This window comes from Meleagris gallopavo, chromosome 1, assembly GCF_000146605.3.
Source record: "Meleagris gallopavo isolate NT-WF06-2002-E0010 breed Aviagen turkey brand Nicholas breeding stock chromosome 1, Turkey_5.1, whole genome shotgun sequence".
Taxonomy (NCBI): domain Eukaryota; kingdom Metazoa; phylum Chordata; class Aves; order Galliformes; family Phasianidae; genus Meleagris; species Meleagris gallopavo.
The window spans coordinates 81,913,630-81,926,329 of record NC_015011.2 but is presented as its reverse complement, the minus strand read 5'-3'; the positions used below and the strand labels follow the sequence as shown (position 1 = coordinate 81,926,329).

General features: G+C 43.1%; 1 protein-coding gene and 1 long non-coding RNA gene across 2 annotated transcripts in view; one reads left to right on the top strand and one right to left on the bottom strand.

The window, feature by feature from the left end:
* DPT (dermatopontin) overlaps positions 1-2,798 on the bottom strand; it is a 27,097-nt gene extending 24,299 nt beyond the window's left edge. Inside the window, exon 1 of the mRNA XM_010719895.2 lies at positions 2,453-2,798. Coding sequence (XP_010718197.1) covers positions 2,453-2,751 — 299 coding nt within the window. The 5' untranslated portion in view covers positions 2,752-2,798. The remainder of the gene's footprint in view (positions 1-2,452) is intronic.
* The window catches only part of LOC104913508, a 116,544-nt gene that overhangs the window by 56,946 nt on the left and 46,898 nt on the right, over positions 1-12,700 (top strand). The gene's annotated exons all lie outside the window — the stretch shown is intronic.

Genomic DNA, 12,700 nt, shown 5'->3' with positions numbered 1-12,700 from the left:
AAAAAAAAACCTCAATTACAGCAGAGGAAATGTAGCATAAACTTTGGGAAAAGCTTATTAGCTCTGTGGTTATTGGTGGAAGAAACTGTTGAATATCCCTGGCTGTGATATGCGTAGTGAGACAAACTACCTGTGACCAGAGCTGAAGAAAAAATATTAGAGTCCTTACTCCCAGGATTGGAATGGATGAGCTAGTTCAGCAGAATGCTGCCTCAGCTGACATGAGGATGATTTATGGCTCACCAACACATCGGTTAATCAGAAGATCAGCACTCGAAACAGAGGTGGCCAAACAGGAACTGATAGAGATTATGATTCATATTCGTAGTCCCAGTTGATTATTGAGTAAATCTTTTTAGAGCTTGAAGCAGCTCCAAAGAGCACTGTGATGAGTACGGAAGAGAGAAAAAAGAGGCTGTTATGAGAAATAATGTAAAGACTACCAAGAGAGTAGGTGTAGGATTATCAAAGGCTCTGTAAGCTGCATCCATGTTTTTTCCTTAAACTTGAAGTTTAAAGTTTGCCCTTGGATACTCCAGGCTGGCTCTCTGCTGGCCCAGCTGTGACCCCCTTCCAGGATAAGCCTACTGGATTCTTGGACAGCAGTGCCTGGGCACAGCAAGGTATGCTCTTGCATGCAGCAAATCCTCTCCATGAAATGCTGAATATGCAACCAGCTCAGCCATGTAGTACAGAAAACTGTGAAGTACAACGAAACAAAGCTAGCTAGGATGAACAGAAATAGCCAAAATAATTAGGATCACGAGTTCACCTTTGCAAAGAGATGTGTGTTCCCAAAACATTTTGGTGTATTTGACTCAACTCACTCCACCTCCTAGATACGTAGAAGAAAGAGATCTGTACAGAGCAGAAAAGTAGATGTAAGGATGATTGACTGGAAAGACCAGCTAGGGAGGAAGTGCCTATGAAGTTCCAAAAGCTAAGAGAGAGAGTTAAACAGAGTTAAAAACATTAAAGAGGGGTTGGACGGGACACATATTTGGAAGAAATATAGGATCAGGTGAAAGGCAAGAGGAAATCATGTAAGGACAAAGTGAAAAGATTATTAAGAGGTAGAAGAAATAAGATTTAAATAATATGCTGTGGATTTAGGCACACTAAGCATATGGAGCATGATGACGAATGTGGCCCCAGACAGTAGAAGAAAATGTTCTGTATAGACTTACATAGTGTCCTGTTTGTAAGAAGCAAACTCAAGCAATTGCTGCCAGGGATTTTTGGAAAGAAAACAATTTCATTTTGAACAACAGAGAGGTCTACAGCAAATTTACTATGCAATAAGTAGAAATTGCATAAATGTAAGAACGATGAAGAAGTCACCCAGTATTATCACAGGGTCTTTTTTCTGCCTGTTTTGCAGCCCTCACCCTTTATTTTCTTATTCTATAGTGAAGGATGGGGTCAGTCCTCAGCAATTGCATCAGCCATAGGAATGTATCACGTGGTGAATGAAATACTATGAATAATTAAGGACAAAACTTTAACTCATTTGAAAAGCAGAAGCTTTGCATTTATTGTTGACCTGTTCCCATATTATGTGAAATCTAGAAAAATTATATTGCAATTTCTGGAGCAAAACCATTTAAAATATTTGAAAATATCCTTGCATTCATTTCATTTTGTTCAAAAGATGTTTCATATTCTGAATGTTTTAAAAGTGTATTTCATATTTTATGAAAAAATCAGAAGAAAATTAAATATTGGGTGTATACTGCCTAAACATGAAATGCCATACATATTTCCATAAATTATTGTGGCCACAAAATGTGATCACTTTTGCCTCAAAGCTGAATAGGAAATGTAACATCTAGTGCACCAAAACTGACTGCACCAAGGAATTAACATCATCTTCTGTGATCATTATCGTGCATATATATACCACCATCACCACTCATTAGCGTAGATTTTTGGCTCCGTAGTACCAGCATAACTCAAAAACTGCCTTTCACTGGGTTTAAGCCAAAAAGCTTAGCAACAAAAACACAAAGAGAAAAGCCAGCACGATAAAGAGAAATTTTTGTCTAGCGATAAGAACAGGAGGTCGGAGTCAGGAGCTAGACAATTTGTTCCCCAGTTTAGTCACTGATTCGTTGTGTAGCCTTTTGAGAGCGACTTTGTCCTGCACTCCCTGAAGGTTTTCTCAGCTCTGAAATGACAGCTGCAGGACCAAGCTACCAGGCAGCTGAGGTTGTGAGTGACCAAACGGCACAGCATTTGTAAAGCACAAAGACCCTCCAGCAGGAAAGTGCTACAGAGAAGGCAGAGGAGATGCTGCTCACCCCTCACGCATGCATCATGAGGAATGTGTTCAGGAAGCGAAGCCGCTGGCTAGGATCACATTGCTATGCACTGGCATTGCTATGTACGAGCACCCGCATTCCAAATGGGGTATCAGAGCTGTGCCCTCCCAGGGTGGGTCAGAGTGTCCTACCATTCAGTTCCCGCCCTGTTGATCTCTTCCCACCAGCACTCTGTCGGCTCACCGAGGCTCTGGGCTGCCGGCATGCAGGCATAGTTCCACAGTCTGTCGGAGCCTTCCTTCTTGCTGAAGACACTCCTGATGGCCACGATCACCTGCCCATGGGGGCACTGGAAGTTGAAACCCTGCCGGTATACATTGACCCATTCATCGTTATCTCCGTAGTTATAGGGGCCGTAGTAGTAGTCACCATACTGGCCCCATGCCACTGACACCAGAGGCAGGAATACCCAGAGAAGGACAAGGTCCATCCTGAGGATTTTTCTGGCTTAGAAATGCCCCACTGGCTTGTTGGGCTGGCCCTTTTATATCGTTTCTAACATTTGGCTTCCAGATGTTATGTTTCCAGATCCAAATGCAATGTGTCATTGCTTAGCAAACCTTCCCTGAGTTACAGACACGTCCAATTGCTTTTAAGGTGGAATTCTGCAAGTGCAGTAACTCTGCAGGCCCTTGGAGTAGAGGGGTCTCACCACCACAAATCATCTATGCACTCAGCACAGAGCTACACTATAGAGCTAGATATATAGATTGTAATACAACTGTCACAGACACCCCTCTTTCACCCACAAGACAGCAGTTAAGTTTGAAAATGACTTTATTTGAAATTAAAGCTCTATTTGAAGTCATTGTTTTCCATCATGAGTAACATCCAATAAAATGTGGTCATTTTGTTGCACACCCCCCACTTTCTTTTCCTTAACTATGTTTCATGGGATTCTGCCAGTTCCTAGAAAGAAGGGAATAGGGTAGGGTGAAGGAACTCACTGCTCCTGTTGTGAAAAATCCTTTAGACGTTTTGGTGTGGTTTGGTTGGAGGGGAGGTGGAGCCCAAATGACTGAGAATTTGGCTTGACCTGGAAACAGCCACACTATGAAGCAGGGCATAAGCTTCCATGCAGAGCAATTTTACTATGATTGTGAGTGAGCACCATAAAGCGGTGGACTCAGTGGGTATTTTAATGCGAGGATAGAGCATGTAAACAAATTACGATAAATTTCATGTGACACTATAGTCTGTTGGAATCTTTGAGCAAGACCTTTTATGCTACTTCACCTTTATCATGTGCTTGAAACAAGAAGTTGTAGCTGGGAAACTTCTGTGCTGCAAATTCAAAACCTGGCTTACTACTTGGAAGTGATTTATATGCCACGTCCTTCAACTGTTTGTCAGAAAACCACCCTATTCTAGAGAGCATGGAATGGTGTACTTTATTTAATTCTGTGCTTGACTCATCGAAAACCAAGTGACTTGAGGATGTTTTAATAAATAAGAAAGTTCAAAGACAAACTAACATACTCTGCATATGTATATGCTACCTCTACTGTGTTACTGTTGAAAAGTACGACCCTTGGATTGGCTTCAGATTCACAGAATCATAGAATCATTAAGGTTGGAAAGACCACTAAGATTATCTCGTTCAATCAATCAGCTCATGACTCTGACCACTCTAGACTACATCACTCAGTGAGACATCTACCTTTTTCTTGAAAACCTCCAGAGATGGTGACTGCACTACCTTCCTGCTGCCTGTTCTGGTATCCCATTCTTTCTGAAAGGATGTTTTTCATAATATCGAACCTGGACCTCCCCTGGTGCAATTTAAGTCTGTTACCTCTTGTCCTATTGCTAGTTACCTGGGAGAAGAGACTAATCTCCACCTCACTACAGCCTCCTTTCAGGTAGTTGTAGAGAGTGATAAGGTCTCCCATGAGCATATTTTCTGTACTGAACAATCCCAGCTCCTTCAGCCGCTCCTCATAAGACTTGTGCTTCAGTCCTTTCACCAGCTTTGCTGTCCTTCTCTGGATATGCTCCAGGGCCTCAATATCTTTCTTGTAGTGAGGGACCCAAAACTCAACACAGTACTCACGAAGTGTGACCTCACCAGTGCTGAGTAAATAATCTCGTCCCTAGTCCTGCTGTCTGCACTGTATCTCATACAGGCCAGGATTATATTGGCCTTCTTGGCCACATGGTCCCACTACTGCCTCATGTTCAGCCAGCTGTCAACTAACACCCTCAGATCCTTTTTCTCCATGCAGCTTGCCAGCAACTCTGCCCCAAACCTGTAGCTGTGCGTGGGGTTTTAGTAACGACTTGGCACTTGGTCACAGAATTAGCCTCAGCCCATTGATCCAGATCCCTCTGTAGGGCCTTCCAACCCTCAGGCAGATTGCTGCTTCCTTCCAGTTTGGGGTCATCTGCAAACTTACTGAGTACACTCAATGCCCTTATCCAGATTATCAGTAAAGATATCAAATAGGGTCAGCCCCAATACTGAGCCCTGAGGAGCACCACTCATGACCAGTCACCATCTGGATTTAACTCCATTCACCACCACTTTCTGGGGCTGGTCTTCCAGCCAGTTTTTTACCCAGCAGAGAGTACAACTGTCTAAGCCATAAGCTGCCAGCTTCTCCAGGAGAATGTTCAGACTCTATCTCTTCCAGTGAAATTACCACAAAAGATCCAGAGCTTGTTTCTTGCTGCAAACTTCTCCTCCAACCATTTCACTACTCCTTTTCCTCATTTTGGCCATGCACGAACAATTTCATGGGAACTTTTATTCTTTTAGTAATCCTCTTTGAAAGAAGATCAGTGATGGATAGATGAGTGGATTTGCTACAAATAGCAGCCCTTCTCTTGCCATCTCCAGACTCATAATGCCTGGTCATTGTTTTGTCGGCACCTTCATGATCAGCTCAGACCCCAGGAGCTGCCTTCAGCCTCTTAAAACAAGTGCTTACATGCCTATAGGTAATGTCTTTTTTTCTTTCTTTTTTTTCTTTCTTTTTTTTTTGGTGGCAGAGCCTTGTTCAATAAAACTGTGAGTACAGGTTTGAGCTCTTTGCGTGGATCACAGTGCAGCAGTAGCTAACTTGCCCAGCCATTGCAGATCCATGTGAAGTGTGCAACTGAGAGCTGCTTATCTTGCTTAGGATCTCATCTCCAGCTGAAGCAGATGCTTGGAGAAGAGGGAAATACAACAGCATAGAACAGCCCTTTCCCTGAAGCAACCTTGCTCAAGATCTTAGTTAATAATAAGAGAGGACATAAGTTGCCAGAGTCTAAAAAAAGAGGAAATTGAATGCTGAAAGAACATACTGTTCCCATGGGCATCAGATTGTAGGCTTGAACTGCACAGGCGCACTTAAGTTTTTCAGCTAACTCAGTTGTTTACATTTTTATCCTCTTATATCTTTGGACACGTAGTCAACATCTGGGAATGCTGCACACTGCTGTCTCTGTGTGCCCAATAGGCTTTCTGGAAGTCATTTGAGCAGGAATTGCCATATTATCATATATATGATCATCACGTCACATAATCCTTTATAAGCACTTTGGGAAGAGGTCTTCATATAACTCACAAAAAATCAGGAGCACAAGACAAAGTGTAGGGAAGCCACTAAGGAGAGTAGGAAGGAGTCTTTCTTTGCCCCCAGTTTCCATGCATGTGAAGTTTCAGTCTGTCTGTTGACACTCTTCCTGCATAAGGTCTACCTTGCCCAATCCTTCTTAGTGAATTGGATGAGACCTGCATGCTGCACCAAGATCAAGAAGCTAGAAAAAAAGTGCTGCATGGGATAGACAGTGTGCATGAGAGATGTGGAACTACAAGTCTCCTATATCAGTTGTGGTAACAGTTGTGTCCTGATCAGAGACAACCTGAAAGTCACAGAATCACAGAATTGCAGGGATTGGAAGGGACCTCAAGAGACTGTCAAGTCCAACCCCCCTGCTAAAGCAGGTTCCCTACAATAGGTTGCACAGGTAGGCATCCAGACAGGTCTTGAATATCTCCATAGAAGGAGACTCCACAGCCTCTCTGGACAATCTGTGCCAGTGCTCTGCCACCCTTACCATAAAAAAGTTCTTCTGCATGTTAGTACAGAACTTCCTATACACAAGTTTTAGGCCATTACTCCTTGTCCTATTACTTCATACCACCACGAAGAGCCTGCCTTCATCCATTTGCCTCCCATCTCCCTTTAGATATTTATAATCATTAATGAGATCCCTCTTAACTCTTCTTTTCCCCAGGCTGAACAGACCCAGGTTACTCAACCTTTCCTCATCTGGGAGATACTCCAGGCCTTTTGTCATCTTTATAGCCCTGTGCTGGACTCCTTCCAGGAGATCCCTTATTTGAATTGGAGAACCCAAAACTGGACACAGGATTCTAAATGTGGCCTCACCATGGCAGAGTAGAGGGAGAGGATCACTTCCCTTGACCTGCTGGCTATGCCCTTTTTAATGCACTCCAGGATACCACTGGCCTTCTTGGCCACAACGACACACTGCTGGCTCATGGCCAACCTGTTGTCCACCAGGACCCCCAGGTCCTTCTCCGCAGAGCTTCTCTCCCGTAGATCAGCCCCTAATCTGTACTGATACATGCACTTATTCCTCCCCAGGTGCAAAACTACACTTGCTCTTGTTAAACAGGTTCCTCCCTTCCTAACTCTCCAATCCCTGTAGGTCTCATTGAATGACAGCACAGCCTTATGGTGTGTTAGCCACTCCTCCCAGCTTTGTATCAGCAAACTTGCTGAGAGTGGACTCCATCTTTTCATCCTGTTTGTTGATAATGTTGAACAAGACTGGACCCAGCACTGACCCCCAGGGAACACTGCTAGGTACAGGCCTCTAGCCACTCTGCACTCCTGGTGACAACCCTTTGAGCTCTGCCAGTCAGTCACTTCTCAGTCCACCTCACTGTCCACTCATCTATCCCACACTTTCTAAGTTAAATTTCATAACAAGGATACTATGTTAAAATGCCAAATGCCTAGTGAAAGTCAAGGTAGAAAACATACAATGCTCTCCCACCATCTCCCCAGCCTTTGATGACATCATAGAAGGTTACCAGGCTGGTCAACAATGAGGCCAGGGGAGGTGATCCTCCCACTCTGTTCTGCTGTGGTCAGTCCTCACCTCATTGTGTCTAGTTCTGGGTTCCTCAGTACAAAAAAGACAGGGATCTCCTGGAGAGAGTCCAGCAGAGGGCCATAACGGTGATAAAGGTCCTGGAGCATCTACCCTGTGAGGAAAGGCTGAGCAAACTGAGGTCTGTAAATTTACTTTTTGTAAATATCTTAAGTGTGGGAGTCAAAGAGACATGGCCAACCTCTTTTCAACCATCTGTTGGGACACATCAAGGGGAAACAGCCATAAACTTGAGCACAGGAAGCTCTGCACCAGTATGGAAAGGAACTTCTTCACAGTAAGGGTGACAGAGCACTGGAACAGGCTGCCCAGGGAGGTTGTGGATTCTCTTTTTCTGGAGATATTCAAGACCCACCTGGATGCCTACCTGTGCAGCCTGGCTGCTTTGCAGGGGGGTTGGACACAATGATCTCTAGAGGTCCCTTCCAGCCCCTCCAGTTCCATGATTCTGTGATTTCCCCTTGGTGAATCCATGCTGACTGCTCCTGATAACCTTCTTCTCTTCCAATTGCTTGGAGAGAGTATCCAGAACAAGTTGTTCCATCACCTTTACAGGGACAGAGATGAAGCTGACTGACCTGTAGTTGTCTGGATCCTCCTTCTTGCCCTTCTTGAAGACCAGAGTGACATTGGTTATCCTCTCCCATTCACCCAGACCATTCAAAGATGATAGAGAACGGTTCAGCAGTAACCTTTGCCAATTCTCTCAGCACACATGTGTGCATCCCATTGAGGCCCATGGATCTGTGTGCATTGATTTTGGCTAGATACTCTTTGACCAACGGGAAATCTTCCTTTCTCCAGATTTTTCTCTTACCTCCAGGGTCTGGGATTCATGAGGGCTAGTCTTATCATTAAAGACTGAAGAAAAGAAGGCATTCAGAATTTCAGCATTCTCAGCATCACCATGCACCCCCCTCATTTAATAGGGGAACGTCATTTTCCCTAGTCTTCCTTTTATTGTTAACAAACTTGAAAAAACATTTGTTCTTCTCCTTTACCTCCTTTGCAAGATTTAATTCCAACCAGGCCTTAACCTTCCTCATTGCATCCCTACAGGACCTGACAAAATTCCTATATTCTTCCCAGGTGGACAGGCCCTTTTTCCAGATTTCATAGACCTTCTTTCCTTTTAGTTTATCCATGATTTCCACACAGGCCTCTTGGCACATTTCTCCAATCTCTTATGCTTAGGTATGCACTGATTTTGAGCTTGGAAGAAGTGGAGCCTCCTTACCTTCTAACGCTCTAGCCCATAGGATACCTCCAAGTAGCTCTTTGAAGAGGTCACAGTTGGCTTTCGTGAAGTCCAGACTAGCAATCCTACTTATTGCTTTGCTTCTTCCACACAAGATCTTGAACTCCACCATCTCATGATTGCTGCATCCTGAGCTGCTCCCAACCTTCACATCCCCAACCAGCCCTTCCCTATTAGTAAGAACAGGGTCAAGTAGCACACCTCTCCTCATCAGCTCCTCCACCACCTGCATCAGAAAGTTATCTTCAGTGCACTGCAGGAATCACCAGGACCATGTATGCCTGACCATGTTGCGTATCTAAAAAATACCAGGATGGTTGAAGTCTCCCATATGAACCAGTGCTAACAATTCTGTGTTTTTTAGCTCCAGTGTTTTCTGAAAACCTTGAATAATGTCAAGCTTCATTTTGATACTGAATAGAAACAAGAGAGCAGAATTTCATACAGGAGGGATGTAATAGGTTTTAGTTGCCTTATAAAAGGGGGGTATTTGGAAGTGGGAGGAAATGTGATTCGAAAACTGCTATTAAGGGTTATGAAAAAGAATCATGTACATACACAAATTTTCATTCTGAGTAGCATTCATTAAATAGAAAGCTGCTTGGTTCATGCAGAAAAGCTGAAACTACACAGGGCTTGTTTCGTTAACTTTTCACACCATTGCTCCAATCCACATAATTCCACCAGTGTTGGCAGTGCTGAGAGATGCAATTTTGGTTGTGTTTCCATTGACTCACTAGCATGCTAACCACTATGCCTTTTTCCATTCTGACCAGTGAGTCAAACTGAGCAGTTGAAGGCACTGAGCAGTGGCTAGTAGTTTGGAACAGACTTGAGAAGAGCTGCAAACTGGTCAGCAGATGTGTGACTTTGGGTGGCTTTGCACTGAGTGCATAATTCAAAGGTGTTTAAAAATCTGTCTCTGAAATGATCTCCCCATTAATATGAGTTTAAACAAGTCAGCTGCCTGCCTTGCACATTCAATTTTTGAAAAAGCAGAAAATATCAATGAAGTAGCAAATATGAGGTGCTAGGGCCAACCTTTTGATATTAGTTCCTTGATATGAAATGTGTATTGGCTGGTGATTTTATTCCTTCTAAGTCCTTAGAAATGCTTCATTTAATCCACATAGAAGTGTTTGTTTTCTGTCTTACCCACTGATAGCAGATAAAAGTGATTATTGTTTATATCCCCCCTCCCTGGCCCAACTTTGAAGTTAGCTCTTCTTTCAGCACAGTTTGGACTAGATACCTTAAGAGAGATGGCCCTTCCAACCTCAGTTATTCTGTATTTCTCTCCTGCTGCAGATACTGTATGCAGCATTACCTAGCACTGCAGGCATTATGAGTGCTTTGGAGCCATTATGAGAAGTGCTGCAGTATTCTCATTCATTGCGATTCTGTAGCCATGAAATGCAGGAAGATTGCAGTGCTTGGAACTACCATCACAGTTCCAGCAGTGTTATTCAAATGAATAACAATAACCACCTTGAGGGGGGTTATTTTAGCATTTAAGCTCTATGCAAAAATAGGGGAAAGAAGATAAAAGCTTTATTTGTTTTTTGGTAAATAATAATTTGATGTTCTTTCATCTGCAAAGGTGTAATTCATGGACAACCATTTTTTTTGCCCCTCTCTGAAGACAGAAGGGGCATGTAAACGTGTTATTCACAGCACTTGGTTCTTATGATGCATGAGAATAATTTCATGCCATGCAACACAGGACTACAGCTGGAAGTGAAGCTTTGCGTTTTGTACAGGGGAAGAAGTCTAAATGTGTATCCCCTGAACCCTGAAGTTCTCTATACACAAGTAAAGCTGAAGCAGCAGCAGCAGCACAGTACACTGTCTGATTACAAGCTAATGAAGCCATGTCATGGCAGTTCACAGTAAGAATGAAGTGTTTTTCATATCAACTCATCGCATCAGTGGGGTCACACATTTTTCATATTTCATTATATATTGTCTCAGAGTGCTGCTGACAGTCCCAATAAAGCAGAGCAGCTTGGATGAGTCAGGAGATGCTGCTGGAGCTGTAATTTGATTGCTGATTACTTTTCTATGCCATCTTTGCAGCGTGACATTTTCTCTTATAAGCTTTCTGCACTGTCAGTTTTCATAAAGGTGTGAGGATTTGGGGTGCCTTATTATAATTTTGAAATGAGGTTAAAGAAGCCTTGGCAGTGTGGGGAAAGGTGAAGCTGCTGAGAGCTTTGCTTCACAAGGGGCACGTTCCTTGTCAACTTCGTATCTCAACATTATTACCTTCCTTCTGAGTAATATGGGGAAGGCTGGAGTTCCTTTGTCAAAATTTCCTACTGTTAATGGCATTTTTTCCTAGCGCCTTTCACTTGATGTTCTCAAAGTACTTTGATTAAGTTCATTCACATTCTTGAAAAGCAGGAAGTATTGAAAACTCCTTATGTTATGCAGTAGGTCCAGTGGTCTGCCCAGTGTCTGACATCACCTCACATCTAGAAATAGATTTTAAACTCCACAGTCTAGACCATCACCTTTTCCCACCTCCTTCTTGCTACAACTTCCCTACAGTCACACTTCTTCAGCTTCTGCTTTGCATTGCTTTCTGTGTAAAAGGAGAGTTGCTGCTTAAGACTGAGGAATATTAGAGGATACCAGAGCTGTTACCTCTTCGGAAGTAGCTGTAGAAAATTCTGATGTGATGCCACCTGTAAATGCTCTGTAGAAAGAAAGCAGTGTTGTTTCCAAGGTTATCATAAGCCTTTTGGATTACCTCTGTATGTTTCTGCCTGAACGTATGGTATTAAATCACTGTTTTGTTAATAGAAAAAGGAAATGCAAACCTTAAGTCATAGAGACCCTGAAAAAAAAAAAAAAGGATAAGGAAGCTGCACTCATAAACATTAGTGACGTAACAACTGAAGCAAGTTTTCTTGGGCTGGGAAGCTGTCCAGATGCTGCAATAAATCTTTTCCGTCTGCAAATCTGAAATGTAATGCTTTGGAAATCATAGAATCATAGAATGGCCTGGGTTGAAAAGGAGCACAATGATCATGTAATTTCAACCCCCCTGCTATGTGCAGGGTCGCCAGCCACCAGACCAGGCTGCCCAGAGCCACATCCAGCCTGGCCTTGAATGCCTCCAGGGATGGGGCATCCACAGCCTCCTTGGGCAACCTGTTCCAGTGTGTCACCACCCTCTGTGTGAAAAACTTCTTCCTAATATCTTACCTAAATCTCCCCAGTCTTAGTTTAAAACCATTCCTCCTTGTCCTATCACTATCTACCTTCATAAATAGTTGTTCTCCTTCCTGTTTATACACTTCCTTCAACTATTGGAAGGCCACAATGAGGTCTCCCCAGAGCCTTCTCTTCTCCAAGCTGAACAATCCCAGTACCCTCAACCTTTCTTCATAGGAAAGGTGTTCCAGCCCTCTGATCATCTTAGTGGCCCTCCTCTGGACCCGTTCCTGAAGTTCCGCATCTTTCTTGTGCCTGTTGTTGTCATTGGTGATTTACAGAACTCTCGACAGAAATAATTTCTAATAGATTTACTAGGGGACAGTTGGCCCATTGCTGGCACAGCCATCCCTCAGACTGTGGCGTGAGGAACCATGTAACTTGACTATTATACACATATAGCAAGAAATCATGAACAGTTAATGAACAGAAGAGTATGCATTATTTGTTTAACTCTGCTAATAGCAAAGAAGTTAGATGATCCCTGCTCTTTAACCTCTGGCACAGTTAATCATAACAATACAGGCTTTTGTCAGAGCAGCAATATAACTGCTCCTTCCCACTCCACATAGCAGGCTGTGAAATCTGCCCCAACTATAAAACTTATAGTAACTCTTGCAATTTGTGCTAATAAATTCATTCCCTAAAGTTGTTGCAAATTACAGAGCTGTTCAATTATTCTTCCAAGATCACTACAGTGAGGAAAAGCCAATTTGACGAGTGTGTGTAATTACAGTTTCAAATGTCAAGACAGGGCACAGTATTTTTCCAA